This window comes from Halichoerus grypus, chromosome 8 (genome assembly GCF_964656455.1).
Source record: "Halichoerus grypus chromosome 8, mHalGry1.hap1.1, whole genome shotgun sequence".
Lineage (NCBI taxonomy): Eukaryota > Metazoa > Chordata > Mammalia > Carnivora > Phocidae > Halichoerus > Halichoerus grypus.
Genome location: NC_135719.1, coordinates 57,459,050 through 57,478,278, shown reverse-complemented (window position 1 = coordinate 57,478,278; position 19,229 = coordinate 57,459,050). Strand labels below are relative to the sequence as shown.

At 39.9% G+C, this 19,229-nt stretch overlaps 1 protein-coding gene across 8 annotated transcripts in view; it reads right to left on the bottom strand.

Annotated features, from left to right (window-relative positions):
* Positions 1 to 1,912: 1,912 nt before the first annotated feature.
* NEDD4 (NEDD4 E3 ubiquitin protein ligase) overlaps positions 1,913 to 19,229 on the bottom strand; it is a 121,352-nt gene continuing 104,035 nt past the window's right edge. For all 8 annotated transcript variants that reach the window (XM_078079306.1, XM_078079307.1, XM_078079308.1 and 5 more), the window contains 14 exons: positions 19,098 to 19,152; positions 18,945 to 19,003; positions 17,848 to 17,913; positions 14,070 to 14,299; positions 13,204 to 13,325; positions 13,041 to 13,111; positions 11,850 to 11,945; positions 11,447 to 11,520; positions 11,099 to 11,159; positions 8,836 to 8,895; positions 8,646 to 8,753; positions 7,938 to 8,034; positions 5,480 to 5,552; positions 1,913 to 4,934 (listed from right to left, as the gene is read on the bottom strand). In XM_078079306.1, coding sequence (XP_077935432.1) covers positions 4,832 to 4,934; positions 5,480 to 5,552; positions 7,938 to 8,034; positions 8,646 to 8,753; positions 8,836 to 8,895; positions 11,099 to 11,159; positions 11,447 to 11,520; positions 11,850 to 11,945; positions 13,041 to 13,111; positions 13,204 to 13,325; positions 14,070 to 14,299; positions 17,848 to 17,913; positions 18,945 to 19,003; positions 19,098 to 19,152 — 1,275 coding nt within the window. In that variant the 3' untranslated portion in view covers positions 1,913 to 4,831. The remainder of the gene's footprint in view (positions 4,935 to 5,479; positions 5,553 to 7,937; positions 8,035 to 8,645; positions 8,754 to 8,835; positions 8,896 to 11,098; positions 11,160 to 11,446; positions 11,521 to 11,849; positions 11,946 to 13,040; positions 13,112 to 13,203; positions 13,326 to 14,069; positions 14,300 to 17,847; positions 17,914 to 18,944; positions 19,004 to 19,097; positions 19,153 to 19,229) is intronic.

Here is a 19,229-nt window from a genome sequence, read left to right as displayed (position 1 = left end):
GCAGAGAACCCTGCTGAGCCAATGTGGACTTCCTGACCTACTGGATTGAGATAATGAATGGGTGTTGATTTTAGCTGCTAAGTGTGTGGTCACTTATTTCGCCACAATAGGAAACTAGACAAGCATGGTAATTTGTTTGTTGGATCCCATAGCTTTCCTGATTTTGTTGTGGTTCATAATCCACTGAGTTGACAAGCTGTGTGGCCTCAGGTGAATTCCTTGTCCTTCTTGAGCCTATAAAACCTGCCTCACTGAGTTTTTATGAAGATTAAATGGGATCCACGTAAAGTGTTTACTGCAGCCCCCAGTGTTCAGCAGGATCTCAGTCAAGCTCCCTCTCCGCCGTGTATTTATATAGTTCCCCGTGTCCCCCTCCATACAGAGCTTCCTGCATGTTGTCGCACAGAGCCAGGGACCCTGTAGGTGCTCAGAACATGTGGGCTGGGTTGTATACAGAAACAGTATTCATCAGATCATCATATTCATCAAGTATTTGTTTTGGGAAACGCACATATTAAATAGATGTATACAAGATAGGCTGTCCTCAAGCTGCCCAAAAGTCTGTAGGAGGGAATTATGCAAACAAAGCATTGCAACACCGTGCTATTCATGGTATTCATGCTGGGGCCGCAGCACCTTTCCTCTGGTCTAAGAGAGACTCTCAGGTGCCCACGAGGGGTGAAGGATGCTGGGAGAGCAGGAGTGGAAGAGGCTGCAATCAGCAGGGGCTGGACAGAGGCCTGGTTTGGAGCGAGCACAGGGTGCCTGGGTGGGCTGGGAGGGAAGGTGGGAGGGCAACCTGCATGTCATGCCAGTGGGCTGGGCTTCAGGCTTCGGGTCCCGGGGAGCTTTCAGAAGTTCTTCGGCAGAGCAACCTGATTGGATTTATGTACTAGAAACAGTGGTGTGGGATGGAGGGCCCGCACAGGATGGATCGCAGATGAAGAGACTGGAAGAACCCAACAGGCAGCTAATTTAGTGCTACTCTTTAACTTCCAAGAAAAATACGCACAAATCTACTGGAGCCCTTTATCCATAGTGCGGCCCTGAGATTCGAACATTTAGTTTAATGTCCTTTGTAAGAGGAATGTGTCTGCCCCTGGTGGCCTGCAAAGCAAAGGCTTCCTGTACAGGGAGGCGTGGTGTGGGCTCATTTCTGCAGAGCTGGTTAGCCCTGAAGGGGCAAAAGTGGAGCGGGAGGTGGCCTGACTCCCAAGGATTAAAAGCTATGGTCTGGATTTTTAGCACAAAAGGGGCTGGAACCTTCCAGGGGCTGGCTTGAATTAGTTTGGGATTCCCTTCTAACTGGGAAACTTCCAGGTGCATAGAGGAAGGAGGAAAAGATACTTACTTCTGAATTAGTGCTTGGAACTCCTCCTTTCATAGAAATAAGTTTATAAATAATGGCTTGGTTACAAGCTGGCTTCTCCACAGAGCGACAGCCTGTCTGAAATCCAGTCCATTTGTAACTTTGTTATTATATTCTCTTCTGGATCTTTCACTAACTACCAGACTTTTGGAATATGACCTGTTTGTAAAGCAGAGATTATCTGGGATTATGAATTTATAATCATGCCAATTCATCAGACACACATTCAAGATGGTCTTGAGAATTCCATATGTGGCTGCAAAGGACCAGACCAGAAGCTATCTCCCAGAATACTGGCTTGGAAACATTTCTATTTGAAAATGAATCACAGTGGGGTGCCTGGGTGCCACAGTCAGTTAAGCGACTGACACTTTGCTTCAGCTCAAGTCATGATCTTGGGGTTGTGAGATTGAACCCCACATCTGGCTCTGCGCAGTCTCTTTCCTTCTCTCCCTGCCCCACCCTGCCCCCATGCTCTCTCTCTCTCTAAAATAAACTTAAAAAAGAGAGAACCTTTAAAAAATAAAAATAAAAATGAATCAGTTTTTGTTTTTCTTAGAATAGAACTTTATTTGTGGCATCAAGATTTTTAAAAATGATTTTATACTTTAAAGTATGCAATAAATTTGATACATTAATCTTGATATATATTCACCATATGAGAAGATTTTTAAGAACAATGTCAAATGGTTTATAATCAAAACAAATTGTGTTTAACTTGATAATTATGTAGAATAATTTCAGCATTATAAATAAAAAATGAAAACAAATACCACTTAAATTTGAGTTAGGATGAAATGCATTTGTTTTACAATTTTATGTCTATTTTAAAGTTCGTTTGATTACAGAGAAAATACAGGCTAAAATTATGTGCTCATAATTTCTAGAAAAATAGAACGTCCTTGCTTTATGAAAATGACCCTATTTACTCTCCTGCTGTAGAGTGCATTTGAGACCCTTTTTTATCTGGGATGAGAGGCTGTGTGGCTTGATACAGGTTCCTTCCAGACCCCAGCCCACACCTCGAGACGAAGGGGATGATGGTCTGTGGCTGGGAGCTGTGGGAGTGTCTGGTCTCATTAACACCTTGTTTTATCTGAGTCACAGGATCATCCAAGTGAGTATCAGGGAAAGCAAGCTTTGTATTTTCTTTAGCTCTGATCTGCTCTGATATTTCACAGAAATGATACTTAAACATATGTGGTAAGATCCTGTTTCAACAAAAATAGTTTTCACATTAAGTTCTCTAAAATGAGGACATTTCAAAATGCATTGGCCCATATTAATATTACTTTGCTGATGTGGAGAAAATTAATTCTGATGGTATATATAAACATAAACACACACACACACACACACACACACATATATATTCAATATCAGAGATGTTCCTACTTCTTTGTCTATTAGCAGACATTTTATTTTTAAATGAAGAGATTCTTCTTTGGGAGTGTAGCTTGTGTGCATACCTGATTTGACAGAATCTGATGGTCAGCACAAAGCACAAAGCATCTTCTGATTGTATCATACTTTACAAAGCGGCTCTCTGGAGCTTATAACAAGCTTCCCTGACAACGAGTGTGGGCGTGATTGTTCTCATCTGGCAGATGAAAGAACAGGAGCCCAGAGAGGTTAAGTAAATTGCTTCAGTTTCAACAGTTGGTAAGTGATAAAACTAGTACTACATCTGGTGGCCTTGCCCGAATGCTGGGGTGAAGATGAAACACAGGGTGCACTCATCTGTCCATTACTTTCCCTCAGCCCCGCTGGAGATGTGGTGTTTGGAAAGTGGTTTTGCTGCTGTCCCATTTGAGATCTTAAGCAGGTGCCGATCGGTACCCATGGTGCTACACCCCACAAACTCTAACCAATAGCCAGCTGCACTTCTTACAACTCTCCGAGTATACGTATGTATTTAAGAAGATTCATAACATATATTTACAATTATTCCTAAATCGCCAAGACATCATATTGAGAAACAGGTTTAACTTTTTGCAAGAGCATTTTCTATGTCATCATTCGAATATACGCATGAAACATATAAATACAAGTCTTGGCAAACTTTATCCGTGCAGGTGCACGGAGCACTTTCCCTTTTGCCTCTTTCTGCTCACCCCTACTTTTGATTGTTCACAAATTCATTTACATGTCCGTAAATTCCTGGAGGTGAGGCCTCAGCTAGATTTCTTTGAAGCTGACGGGTCTTACTCCAGGGCCTTCCGCAGGGCTAGGCACACAGCAGGCATTCAGCACACATTTGTTGAATGCATGCGCGTGATTTGTATGTACTTCAATTTGGTTAAAGTAGGATTCTGCTTGTAGCATTTTTCTTAAAGAGTTTTGGATTTATAGTGAAACATCATTTTCATAGTAAACAGTATTTTTTAAAAAGTGTAAGAAATACAGCAATAAATTTAATACAAATTACGCATTATAACTATTCTTTGGCTATTTTTAACAAATTATTTTTTTTTTGACTAAAGAGAGATACTAAAAATATAAAAATGCAACCACAGAAATTAGCTTAATCTGTAAACATAATAAACATGTTCTGTAAACATATTTACTACATAATTGGGCAAGTGTAAAGAATGACTAGTAAAGGCAAGTACTATACATTTAACTTAGTTCTTCAAGACATATTTAGAAATACTGCTCTGCGGAGCTTTAGTGTAATGTCTGAAGAAGGAATTCTTTTACCTTAAACAGGAAGGAGTGCTGACTATGCCAGTGAACCAGAAGGATATACACGCAAGACGAAGGTGTTAATACTTTTCATGCTTTGCGAATCTGAATTCGCTTCATGTCTTATAAACCACCTCGTTTAGTAAAGCTACATATTAACAAAAGCCAAATACTTTTAAAATGAAGAAGTAAACAATTTTTTTTTTTGCAAGTGAGTCAGTGGACTAAAAAGATAGGTAACACACTTTCCAAGGTTTTTTCCAAAAATCTGGGCAGTAAGGTGCAGTAGGCAGGTCTACAGAATAATATCGCTGTAGGCAGCATGAAGTATATTGTAGTTTAATCAATATTAAAGTATTCTTTTCCAAATTTCAGTTTTCCTTCTCAAAAAGCATCCAACTTTTCACACATGACACTTATCACAAATATTTCACAGTTATAATTTCAGTAGTTTAAGGAAGAACTGCCTGGCAAATACTGTAAAAGAGGTAAATGTTAAGGACACAACTCACTATTTCAGGCACGTGGGATTTAAATCCTAGAGTGGGAACTCTAAAGATGGAAAGAAACAGCTGTGTCAATGCAACATATTGTTGTAAAAGTGAATGAAATAATGGTAAGGTTGTCAAACTGTTTCTTCTAATGCTTTTATATGATTTTTCTCCACTATCTGGAAAGAAACAAAGGCCAAGTTTTAGTAGTTCCCTGGAAAATTTTAAGTCAAGATTTTGCTTATACAAAAGTGGCGGTGAAACACTCTAGATTGTTATTTGGAATCTAATCGACGCCATCAAAGCCCTGAGTGTTCTCAATTGCCATCTGAAGTTTATCCCATAATTCTTCAAATGATTCATAGGGCGGCAAGTCCAAGCGGTTAAAGCTGAAAGAACAGAGAGGACCTGGTTAGATCAGACACTGACAAAGCAAGTGCCACGGTGCCCAACAGGACCGCTGCTACTCGTGATGTGTTCCACCCACAACACTAGAAGACATTATATCACCGGAGAGAAGGAAGGTAACAGCACTGGGCGCTAGGCATGGACTCATCCCACGACTTCTTGGTGGGGTCCTCTCACTCCCATCATGACCTCCAAATGCCTGGGGTCCTCTGTTATTTTAACCTCCAAGAGGGAATGTTCTAGCTTCTCTTGGGATGGCCCATCATTCATGCGATGGAGGGCAACACATGGTCAACGGCTGAGATGAGCCTCTCCACTGTTCAGCTACCCAGACTTCGAGCCCAGGCCTGGCTGGCAAAGATGCACCTGTTCCTGTGTTGCTGTTCCTGCCCTCCCCCTGCCCTCCCGCCCCCCGTAGCTGCCACTGACACAGCACAGAGCGGGCTACACCTTCTGTACCTAGACTCTGTTGGAGGAGCTTCACTCTCTGAAAACTTGTTCTCTCAATGTTGAAAAAACTGCTTACCATGTGTGGGCTCGTGGCAGCTTTTCCGGGGTACCCCACTGTTCAACTGTAAATGACTGTGGTCCATTTGAGCCTGTAAGGAAGAAGAGTTGCTGGGGTCTCATCTATCCTTTATAGGAATCCCTAGAATTTCACAACTCGTTATTTCCAATGTAGAATTAAACGTCCAGAGAAGGAGTTTCTTTGAACTCCAAAGAAATGAAGGCTGTCCTGTCCTTGATGGCTTCATTGTCCAGCCACAAGATGAAGATCCCTCTCCATCGGCTCCTCTCACTGCCTAATTGGATTTCTTTTAGTCCAAAAGAGTCTCACTCCGCCTCTAGGGCGGCAGGCCTGACGGGACTTTTGAAATGTTTCCTAGCCCCGCGCTTCCCTAGGACCATCTCCTTCATCGGTACACAGAGAAAATGAGGAATTTCTTTCTTTCTTCAGTCCCACCAAAAATAGCTTTAATTTTTCTCTGATTATCTAATCTCACTGCAAGAAAATTAAAGCAATAGAGAGAAATATAATGAATAGTATAAAAATTGTCTCAAAGTCCACTATTAAATCTGAGTAAACATTCTTTTGTGAATCATTTTGCACATGTGCATATACATATGGAATTTTGTGTACAGGTGATCATGTTATCCATGCTACATTTTTCTTTTATTATGGACACTTTCAGAAGCTCTTTTTTTCCTCTGGAGTTTTCACTTAGCTCTTCCTTCCCCCAATTCTCAACATCCTCCAACCACCCAGGTAATTGGTGCTGACAACCCCATGTAGAACCTTCCATACTTTGCCCCGAGTCTTATAATCATAGCTAGTTATGTGTGGGAGTGTAACTGCCAGGAGCAGCACTAAATATACTGGATATTCTTGATAGTACAGTTTTATCAAAAAACATCGCTTTTCACACATCACATATCATAATTATGTTCACAGTTAAAATTTCAGTATCTTTGTCATTGTTTCCCGTACATGGGATCAAATATATTTCCCTGCCTCTTGATTCTGTCACCTAAATGACCCATTGTGAAAACTTCCTCTAAGTCAACCAATACTGTATTATAATATTAACATTTTGAAGCAACTTCTTCTTTTTGAAAATGCATATGAATTTGAATTATATTCTAATACTTCCAACTCTGGCTCCATGTGTGGGGTATTTCCCCCAAATTCCAAACAATTCACACACTCAGTGGATGGCTGTAGGCCTGGACTGCACAGAAGAGGGATGTGGAGCTAGACATGGAAAGGGGTGTTTGGCCGGCCTTGCTCTTTCCCCACCGTAACTGGCTAAAATACAGGAGAAGCAAAAGGAAGGGGGAAGTCACGGGAAACCACTGAAAAGACAAAGGCAAAGAAATCCAATTAGGCAAGAAGGGGTGCAGGGGGTTAGCGCAGAGCTCCTGTCTTGTTCTTCTCACTGTGCACGGTGACTCTAGGTGGGATGGCAGATGCTTTACAGGTTCTGCAAAATATGCATGAAGCTTAAGGAGCCCAGGTTTGCCGAGGAGACCGACGGGGCTAGCGATCCCATCAGACAGCAACAGCTTTCTCTGTGCGCAAGAAATCCAGCTCAGCAACGACTGAGGCGGAAGTCATGACTTGTCGTTCCCAGAACAATTCTAAACTTCGTTGTTGCTCTGCGTGGGGCTCCCACCTTAGCTATACCTTCCCTGAAAGATTTGTTCTTCATAGTATCTTTAAAAGCAAGTAAATGTCATTCCAATACATAGATATCAACTGATTTGAGTTGATTTACATCAGAAACAGCAGGTTTCTTGTTCTGTTTTGTTTTTTTTACAAAAAACACCTCTAGTGCTATGAGATATATCCACTGGAAAACAGTTTGCTAGGATATGCAGAATTCCACTTTATAGAAAACTGCATTAATAGTAACTATTCTGAATATTGGAAGACATGTGCAGTCTTATCACCAGTCCTGCACATCCCACACACACACACCACACACACATGCACGCACGTATATACAGAGAGTCCATGATCAAATAAGTTTTGGAACCCCCTCTTTTTTTCATAGTAAAGGTTCCGAATGAGTCCCAAAGAAATCTACTCACTTTTTAGTCCAGTATTTGCCCCAAATGTATTCCACTATGGAACTCTTTGTTTTCTGCTGTACACTTACTAACATTCTGTGGGACGTTACAGGTTGCCCTAAACCATCACCCTATAGACAATGCTTTTTCTGTGATGGGATATGTAGTGGGAATCAAATTTAAAACTCAAGAATGGAAAGGAACTCGAGCCATTTCATGTCTTTGGTATCCGATTAGAAGGTGTATATATATTCTGGCCTACTTCTGTGTATCAAATCCAATCATTTAAAAATCTTAATTCTTTTTTTATTAAGCTCAGCTTTTGTATAAATGATAGAAGCTTGACAACTAATCGTCAATGAAAAAGACAAGTGGCATCACTCCATTTTTAAATGATGTGTGAAAACCCTTACCATATAGTTCAGCAAATCCATTCATGGGCACTCGAGAGGTGCCAGTGACAAACTGAAGTAATCTTATTCTTTTTTCTGAATCCATCATTAGAACAGCCTGAATAAGAGAAAAACAGCATTTAGGAATATCACTGGGAAAAAAGTAAAAAAAGTAACAGCACTATCCTGAAAAATATGTTATCAGAATTTAGTTACAGTATTTGATCAGTTATTACATTTACATGTGTTTCTGGGTGGCTTACAAAGTTCCTGGAAACTTCATTTCTGAGGCTACATGGTAACTCTCTAGAATGAGATCATAGCCTAATAAAGTGACAAAAATATCTTCTTGGATGTGACTCATGGCTTTTTAAAAATTTATATTTACAGATATTATTGAGTGACATACACATTTCTTGATTAGATGGAAAGTCACATTTAAGGAGCCATGCAGGAGTCCCAGGGAACACCCAGCAGGTTATTACAAGTTCTCTGGAACAGTTTCCATGTTGGTAAGGGACTAAGCGCCCACTGCTGTTGTTCCTGCCATTTACTACATTCTGAACACTGACTTATCTATAAATATGTATGGAGGATGGAGCCATACCCAGAAGGTAGATGGATACAGTACACTGTTACTTTTTCTTATCTCTATGTAATCCACTAGTATGGTTAAGTATGATTGAATCTGTTGAAAAGGAATTTACGGAAACAGAAGCTTTCAATTACCTTCCAAAACCACTGTATGACTTGATGATTCACACCGTAGCCATTCTTATACTTTGTGTGTTCTCTCCAGTCATTCACATCGACATCTCCCAATCCACACATAAGAAGCTACGTGATAAGAAATGTCAAACTGTAGACAAGAAAAATAATGGGCACAAAAATCCTGTTTCAAAATAAGAATATTTCTTACCTCTAGTTCATTTTCATCAAAAATTTTGATGAGATCCTGTGGTATTAGTTCAAAAAATCCCTAGTGGAAAGAATGTATTTTAAAACCTGGTTAGCAGAGTCCATCGACAGCCCTACACGTCAGCCTCTGGATTGCTGTGGGAGAAATCCCACGTGCACATAGATTCCTGCCACCACACAGTCACGGGTTCTTAAGTCAACGGAGGTTTCAATATCGGCAAGAACACGGATGTGTCCACAGTCTGTTCTCTCTCATTGATTCCTCAAAACGGCCATTTTGAAACCTCCCCGCATTTCCCCAACTGCTTCCTCCTCCTCCATGTCATCCCTCCTTTACAGCAGATAACTTTTATTTGAGAGAGAAAACAGAGGTGATGATGGAATTCCCTCAACCTTCTGCCTGCCCGGGTACCAGCTGGCGCTGACAGCCATCGTGGCCGCCTCCCCCTTTCTCTCTGGGCTTCATCTGCTTCCCCAAGGGGCTCATCTCACTGAACCTCCTTCTCATTATTAGCTCACTCTTTCAGCATTTACATTTGTTTAAGCCTATCTAACTTACAAACAAAACAAAAAAGCAAACCCGTCTTTCTTCTCTTTACCGCCAAGTCATTATACCTGACCGAACCCACGCCGGACCATCTCTGCCTCCACCCGCTGCCCTCTGCCCTCCGTGCCCCTGCTGCCCTCAAGACAGCTTTGTGGCGAACTCTGACCAACGCTTTCTAGTTAGGTATCTTATCTGACTTCTCTGCACTATGAGATTGTTGAAAACACCGCTGTTCTGGAAATTTCGTCTGCTGTCGATGGTTTCTCTCGTGTCTCTGTCTGCATTTGCTAATTTCCTCGACGTCTCCCTTTCTACCGTCTGTTCCTTCCAGGTTGGTGCTCCCACACCCCCACCGTGGGCATCCACTTTCCCTGTTCTTACTGTTCTTTCCAATTTCCCATCTTACCGAGTCCACAGCTCCAGTACACATAGGCAGATGATCCCCAAATCCATGCTGCTCCCCCACACAGATCTCTATCCTTTAAAGCACCCTGAGCTACAGTTCTCCCTTGTGAATCCCATTCAGATACACACACAGTGGTCTTCCCACCACCACCACCTTCGTTCCTGCCCTGATCTTCTCTCACCCGGATCGCTGCAGCACCTTCCCGCCCAGCCCTGCTGCTAGTCTTGTCTATCTCTAACTTGCTACATACCACTTCCAGAATGATCTGACTAAAATGTAAATTGAATCCTGTTGTTTTATAGCCACCTTCCTTCCCCTCACTGGACTTCTGCAAAAACCCCAAATTCCCTCTGTTCCCAGTTTAGCAAACAGGCCTTTCTTAATCTGGTTCTGCTCAACTCTTCAGCTCAGTTTGACCTCCTGCCTCATCTTATCCAGTGTATGAACTGCTAGCGTGTTCGACATGTGCACAGTCTGTCTTATGGCCAGACTTCACACATGCCCCTCATTATGCTTAGAACTGCACTGCCCTCCTCTGTGTGGCTGGCCAGTCCCTCCAGGCCTTCCCTGGCCCTTCCTGCACCTCTCCCTGCCCAGATCTCTTCTCTGTGCTTACTGAGCACTTCACGCCTGCCTCTGTCCACGTCACTCTTTAGATTTTCTGCTCCCTAGAGCAGGACCTAGGTCTTTCCGCCTTGTGCAGCACCAGATACATAGCGAGCACTCAATACTGAATAAATGAAAAGTACGTGATAAACACTGAACGGAAGATTTTAAGTTGACTTAAGAAATGAGTGCACTGGCAATAGCCTAAACGTCCACCAATGGGGGGAATTTAAATAACTTATGAATTTATATTGTGAATAAAATGCAGCCACAAGGAAGGGCAGTTACGCATCTTGACGTGTAGAGATCTCCAATAAATATTTGATAAGAGAAGAAAGCAAGTCACAAACCAGCATGTACAGTGTGATCCCATGTGGGAAAATAAATGGCCTACTCCACTCTCCCTACGGCACTCTGAACCTTGTTCACCTGAGGTTACTTAAGATGGAGGAGATGTGACTGGGAAAAGGTGAGGAGCAGTGACCGGAGTATAGGGGGAGCGTCAGCGTTAACTGTATGGGCCTCTTGGATGACTAAGTTCTAACACCTATTCATTTAAATATTTTTTTACTATAAACATATAATTAAAAGTTGTTTTAAAAAGCCAGTCATCTCTTAGTTCTCAGATGTGATGAGCCCCCAATACTTGAAACTTATGAATTGTACTTTGAAATGGCAGAAGAACGAACAAAAATAAATGAATACCTCTTTAAATGCAGCCATTTGCTTCTGGATTCGGTTTACAAATCGCCACTGTATTACAAGACTAAAAAGAAACAAAACATTTCATCTTTTTCACATGAATGAAGAAAAAAATTTAAGGTATATTTATTCCAGTTGGAAACAAAAAATAAAGACTAGGTAAGCTCCAGGCAAAAAGTGAATATGAGTGGTAATATGGCATTGTTATAGAAAGAGTAAAAAGAACACTGAGACTCTGGCTATGAAGAAAGAGAAAGAAGGTACAAAGAGTCTTCCCAGAAAGAATTACAAAATTATTTCCAGTGAAGTATATACTAAACATAATAAAATACTTACTAACAAAATACTTACTAAATATATTCCTTTTTGTTCTTATTGGTGACAACTATTTCTGATCCACCAATTTTCAACTCGTGTTGATGTGTCTAAAATTAAGCATGATATCTTGATGTTATTTTAGTGAAAAAAATAAAATATATGCATTATAGTTATACCAGAAACCCAGTGTTTTAAATTAAATCCATTCACAAGCTAAGAAAACTTAAAACATTAGTTTTACTAAAATAAACATGGAATGAGTCAAATGTCAAGGAAAGCAGAAATTCTTGCTGAAACAGCTTTTGTTGCTGGAAAATAAATTTAAAAATAGAGCACAGAAATATGTCGAGGATATGCATTATTTAACTTCTAAACTTAAGTTATAACATTTGTTTCACAATTTATGTACCATTTTAATTAATCAAAGTTTACAAACCTGTCCAAAAAGCTCTTCATCTATGACAAACCTGAGGTCCAATTCTGTTGGATCATTTTCAAGAATCCATCTTAGTGAATTGTAATATTCACTATCCTAGATGGGGAAATCGCATATTTAAAATTTGTACATAAAAAGACACCTGAACCTGCAAAGAAAGTGTGCTGAGAGTCTGACTACTTGGACAAAAGATGAAAAGTAGTAGGACGTCTTTTCTTATATACACACAAGTATTATAAAAAGAGTGGGATGACTATTAAGTGTGAGAGTAAAAATGCATAAATCAGCAGAGTGGGGCTTGCCCGACAGTTTGGAAACCTATCTCTATGTAGAGGCAGTGGAGGTACAGATTTTATTATCCAGTTGAAGGGTCAACTAAAGTAGTTTCCAGATGAATCCTAACTCCCACGGATACCCAGGAGCACCTAGTGCCTTTCTCGTACGGCCTGTTGGAGACAGGGTGTAAAATGTATAAGTAGCTATGTATGAGCAGGTTGTTACTTATACTTGGCCTAAGTTAAAGAAAAATCTCAGATTAAATACAGAACCTCAATTACCAACTCAAATAACTGTGAAATCTTATGATTCATAAAGAATTATACAATCCACATTGATAATGTCACAAGGAAAGGAATAAAAAATGTACTTGGTCCCCAGGAAGAGAGCTTGGAATCCATGTGTACACACAGCGCATGAGGCTTTTCAGTTCACACAGCAAAGCTACCGTCAGGGATTTAATCCTTAGGTTTCCATTTCTTTGTAGTGGCCTAACCACAAGGCCTTGCCTTTGGACTGTCATTTTGAAAACATATCCACTCATCATAAAAGATCAAAATTCAAATGTTGATAGTACATTGGAGTAATTAGGAAGAGGGGCATTCTTTGAAGTGCATCAAAAAAGAAGATGGATTGATGGACACATGGGTGGACTGATGGATAGGTAGGTAATAAAGTAAGCATAGGGATAAAAAAACCAAGTACAGAAACTTGGTGGTGGATACATATATGTCCACTATAACATTTAAAAAATTTTTTATTATGTATTAGGAAATTTTCATATTAGAATGTTGGGGAAAATGTTCATTGGAACATTACAATCTATTAATTTCTTCATCATCAAATTCTAACTTTAAAATATCTAGTTGCTTCTTAAATTATATGTTCTGTACGTTATAAGTGAAAAAGACATACCACTGATTCCATATCATGAAGTGTTATTGGTTTGTGTAGCATCATCTTGTAAAACGGGCGGATGAAAAAACCTTTCAAAAAAATAAAACGTATTGAAAATGATTACCAAATGAAAGAAATAAGATCATTATACTTAAAAAAATGTTTTATGCTTAATACTAACCATCCAACAGTTTGCCATGATAAACTGCCATTCCAGCTACCCGGCCAATAAACTTGAAGTAAGAGAGGTGATCCTCATTACACAATCCGGAGTTTGGATTTATCTGTAGGGTATAATTATCCCTGTAAAGACAACCACATTTAAATGCTCCTCTCCACATTTCATATAAAAATTTTAATATAACAAAATTATAAATTAGCTCCCTCTTTTTGGAGTTTTTACTTCTATTAGAACCACATGAGACCACTGGATTTAATGGTTTTAAAAACAGTCATTTCTGTCAAAAGGGGGAAACAACCCAAGTGTTCAACAACAGATGAACGGATATGCAAAATGGGGTGTCCTTTTACACAACGGGGTATTACTCAGCCTCAAAACGGGAGAAAATTCTGACATATGCTATGCCATGGATGAACCTGGAGGATATCACACTAATGAAATAAGTCAGTTACGAAAGGAAAAACCCTGTAGGATTCTACTGATATGAGGTACCTAGCATGGTCAGATTCACAGAGACACAAGGCAGAATGGCGACCACCAGGGAAGGCAGTTAGTGTTTCATGGGCTTCACCAGTTTCAGTTGATGGTGAACGAGTTCTGGAAATGGACGGTGGGGACAATGGCACAACAGTGTGAATGTACTGAACACCGCTGAACCGCACACTTAAAATGGCTAAAGTGGTAAGTTTTATGTTATGTATATTTTACTACCATTTTTAAAAAAGTTATTCCTGAAACAACATTAGTGACTGTCTCCTTTTCTGGCATGTTGTTAACACACAGTTTCCTTGCATCATGCAACTCTTTGTTACTTTCACAACAGTGACTTTTGTTTTTCTGTATATAGTCGTTGTAAAAGTACTTACGTAGCAGAATATTCAAACAACCCATAATAAGGGTTAAACATTTCCTTTGAGATCAGGAAGAACCATTCTCTGGCGACTCCTCCGTAATCCAACCCCTTTTCACCGTCAAACTCGATCCACAGCCGAGCCTTGAGGAAATCTGCTCTCTTGACACCCATAATTCTCCTGTACGAGTCCTCAAGGACAGTTGCACGGCGAAGTTTCATTTCAAATTTGTTTGGAATGTCATTCTGAAAACCCAGAGAAGAGAGACTTAGGGTTTAAACAATTCAACACGATGGCAAATTTATTTCTCGTAAAGTTATAAAAACCGTTGTGCTCTACCCTGTGCCCAAGACCCTTTTTTGGGGAAAATCTAACTAGGGATGTTGTCTAATATTTCCTCTATGGTATAAAAGAATTCATGCCTTTTCTCTAATCACATAATAATACAGACTTCTGATTTTTATACTGGAAGAAGCAGTTATCGATAGTGGCAATAATGCTCACATGAAGGCATTTCATGAACAGTCCATTCCATATTAAGTTCCAGTGAAGACCATCCCGTGGCCTACAGTCCAGCCAATGCCTGCTCTTTCTCGCCTGCCTGTTGGTTCTGGGGTTTTCCCGACCTCCACCTTTCCTTCTTGGAGCCCACCCTGCTGCGCTCATTAATAGGCACTAACATTTAAAGACTGTATCAGGCAACTATTCCCAGCATTTTAACAGGTTAACTCATTTACTCCTCATAACAACGCAAGGAAGAAGGGACGAATATAATCTCCATTTTATGGGTGAAGAAACTGAAGACAAAAGTTAAGAAAGCCTGAGCTCTCGAGTCTCTGCCGTCTTGCTGATTTTTCTGTACACCCTTTGCTTATGTGACAAATGCAGATAACTATGCTTCTAGACAGACCTCATTGTAAATTTTATAAAAAGATGTCTGAATATTTTATTCTTGAGTGCTTTGTGTGCAATGTTCAAGTGGAAACCAGTAACAGAAAATTCTGTCACTTCAAAAGAAGAAGAGAAGGTTACTTCTAAGAAAAAAAATACCAATTTCACTCTTAATATATTTAGGGAAAAGGGGAAGCCCTACAGAAACATAATAATATAAGCAGTTTTTATAAGCAATATAAGCAGTTTTCTCTGCTGCTTATGCAAATAAAAATAAAGGCAAGATCGAAGAAAACCAATCTTAGACACTAGGCATCTTGTGCAGCCAAGCATTTACTGGGGCCTGCTCTGGGCCAGGCCCCATGCTAGGTAGCTATGATAATGGGGATGGGAAGAAAAGGGAAAAAAATGTGGTATAAGATATGATTCCTCCCTCAAGGAGTTTATAATCCAGTGTGTATAAGAGAAACAAATGTAAATATTACTAATCCTGAGATTTACAAGAGTAAGAAAATTGCTAATAAAAAAGATATAAGCAAATGTTCTGTGGGGCCTAAAAGACTGAGCTATTAATTGCAAATGAGGTGATCCAGGAGGCTTTAAGAACAAGTCCTGACTTGAGGGAAAGGCAGGGAAGGACTGAGGAGCAGCTAAGGGAAAAGCCTGTGGGGGGGGGGGCGGGGGGGGGCTACTGTATGTAACAGCAAGAGGGTGCAGGAGGGAGGGAGAAGGGGTTGTTGCAGTGACAGGAGAAGACAGAACAGTGGTCTGGGGCCAGAGTGGAGGGAGCATGGATGCCAACTGGGAAGAGCTGCTGAGCGGAGGGGCAGGGTCAGGTTGTTCCTGGAGACTGACTAATGGGTGGCTTTAAGGAGAGACAAGAGGCACCTGGTCAGTTAAAGACCCTGTGAGAGAGGGATGGCGATGGAAGAGAGAGAGGCCAGGAGGAGTGACTTCCATGTTTGGGCTGAGTAGTGGACCAGGGTGTGGATTCTGGGGTCAGGAGCCCCATGTTCAGATCCCAGCGCCCCCCTGACATGGCTTTTCTAAGGCTTAATTACCTCACCTGTAAATTGGGGACAATAATAATAGTCACCTCATGGAGCTGTTTTAGAACGTCAGGGGATAATCCATTTCGTGTGCTTCCTCCATGTCTGGCACATGGTGAGCTCAATAGTGATTAGCCATCCTTACTCCTCACTAGTGAGATGTTATGGATAAGGCAGAGGAAAAGGTTAAAGACAACTCAAGGTTTTGTAGCAATGGTTTTTAAACATTTTTATTTTTGTCTTGGTGTTCTGCTCTTTTGCTGTAATGAGACTAGATACGGATTTTTTTAAATCCTACTAGGGACTTTTTGATAAACTAAGGATGCAGGGTCATAGCCTCTTCCTCATGCTCTTGAGTCTCTCCCTCTGGAGCAACTCCATGTTTCTTAACCTTTCTTTCATGTTTTTATCTCTTTATATACCTTTGTTGCATTCTGGGTAAATATCTCTCTTAATCATCAATATATGTCATTTTGGTCAAGAACATGGACTCTGGAGCTAGACCACTTGTCTCCCTTTGCCACTAATAACCCTGGGACTCGATCACATTACTTAATCTCTCTGTGCCTCAGTATCCTCACCTACAAAATTGACAATGACAGTTCCTTCCTTACACTGCTAATATAGAGATGACATGAATACATTTAACTTGCTAAGAAGAATGTCCGGTTTGCTCTGAGAGCTCAGTAACTATTACTGCTTTCATTGTGGCTTCTGTGTTATGACCTGCTTATGAAGGCTTTGTTCCATATCTCCTGCTGCCAGGAAGACATCAACGATTAGATATGATAGCATGTTTGTAAGTGTTCAGAATGGCAAATGGAGAAGCTAGTGAGTTGTATTCCACCAGCATATTTTCATTAAGAGTGAAAATATTTACCAGACCAACAGATCAACAAAGTCTTAAAACCCCAAAGGACTTTAAGAAGTAGAAAACCAATTTCCAGAGCAATTTTGATACAAAGCTATTATTGAAGATGAGTTTTAAAAAGTTGCTGATAGTTTAGGCTTTTATTAAGGCACAAAATATTTGCACTAAAAAACTATTACATCTCGTTTTTTGTTAAATGTTGGATGAAAACATTCTTGGTAACAGACCCACCATCTTGAATCTTTGGAAAAGCAGGCTTCCGGCTTGGAACGCAAGAAAGTGTAACCCAATATAGCCACCTAGTGGTAGTATTCCTAAACTGCAGGGAAAGGGGAAAAGTGGGAGCAAATTAGAAAGGCATTACAAAGTGGTCATCACCAACAGAAGTGAAATAGATGGGCAGATGATAAGTATAGTTCCAAATATTAAATTTGTGGTGATGGAAGAAAAAAACTATAGTGAACACATCTGATAAGCAGAAGGAGACAAACAATAGGACCACTGTTTCAATCACAGTTGTATTTTCAAATTAGGCAGAGATAAGTTGTACGAAGCGGTAGAGCATGAATAACTACCACTGGAAAACCAGAGTCCAAGCAGAAGAGGAATATAGAGAGTCCTCCTACACAATCAGGGATGAGGCTGGGGGACAATCTGAGCTTGCTCGGATTCTACCAAGCCCAAGTTCCACAAACCCCACTAGGAAACCAGGTTAGAGCTCATTAAAAGCAAACTTTAATACTATTGTTCTATATATCATAAGGTATCTTGAAAAATAAGGAAAGACACGACATAACTGTGGTCTCTAATGATATGTAACACGGAGTAGTAAAAAAAAAAAAAAAGCCACCTTTCCCTATAAGAAGCTTTCAAAGTTGTTAAAATATAGAATAAATTCTCTATTACTTTTTAAAAATGCATTTCCCACACTTTCAGTCTACATAACAATCATTCCTAAGAACTCAATGTAAATATAACTAACCTGCTTCTTCATCTTTCGTCGGAAGAACTCATACTTTCTTTTGTAATCCCTGGAGTAGGGCACTGCCTTGAGTTGAAAATTTTGGAAAAATAAAGAAGGTTTAGGTTGTTTTTATTCTGGAACAATTTTTAAAGTTCCCCTCTGGGTATTTTATGAACATAAGTTAAAGGCATTAAAAGAGAATACTTGGAAAGAAAAGTTTAATTTGAAGGAAAACAAATACAAAACTTTAAAATTTTTAATTTCTCTGTTTAAAATTAAATTGTATTCAGCAATTTCCATGGCTGTAATTTTCATCATGCAATATTCTTGAAATGCAAAAAGCCAGAAACAGGAAATTTCTTCCAAGGAGAGAAATATTAGAAATGAAGATTTCCATTTCTAAACACACTGTTAAAGTGATTTCTCCATTAAGGGAACAATTTGAAAAATGCACTTTTTCCTTGAACTCTGAGGAATTGCCTTTTTTACCCATTATTTTAAAATACTAAACATGGAGACTAAAGAGTAATTTAAAAGAACTGGATCTTCAATTTCACTTGTTCTTGTGAATTAGAAAACAATTAAAATCTCAAAAACAAAATATGGAACAAGTAACTATATAAAGAAGAAAATGATTTTTCCTATCATTATTATATTATAACATTAAATATTATAATACTTATACTTAAATACGAGTATTTTATACACCAGCATTTACAGTAATTTCCACCAAAAAGTTCAAGCATGCCCCTGGAGTCGACTGGGTGCTGTCTGCTTTATCACCTGGTACATTCTTGGCTCCTCTCTGATCTCCTGAGGACTGCCAACATTCTTTTTCAGGCAATGGCAGGTACCAGCCTGAGCCCAGCAGCCCACTGCCTTGGCATTTGACTATCTGGCTCACTAGTCTCCTAAGGCTATTGCAAGGGTAAGGACAATGAGGTTATACACTCTTTTCAAATTATTAAGACCTGGAGTGGGGGTGGTGGGAGAGTACAGAATTGCAGATGTGCTGTCCTCTCAAGGTCTGCAGGATTATGCCCTTGACCATTTGCCCTTGACAAGACAGGTGAGAGGCCACGGCCATCAGAGCATACGGATGCAAAGAGACTTACTGGTCCAGTTATTGCTGCATTCTGCAACCGAGGATCTTCCCATTGTGTTCTTTTTATATCTGAAGAGGGAGAGAAATAAGGTGTTCTTGAGTCTCCTGCACAAAATTCAATATTACAAAAAAATAATGTAATGAAAAATCATGTTGCACCTACTGTGATTTATGTAGAAGATTCTTCCATCTGTATGAGTTCTTTCTTCCCATCCTGGCTATAATGAAGAACGTATTTCAATTATTTTTGGAAAGGGTCTGAGATGTATACAGGGTAGAAAAATGGCATTTTGTT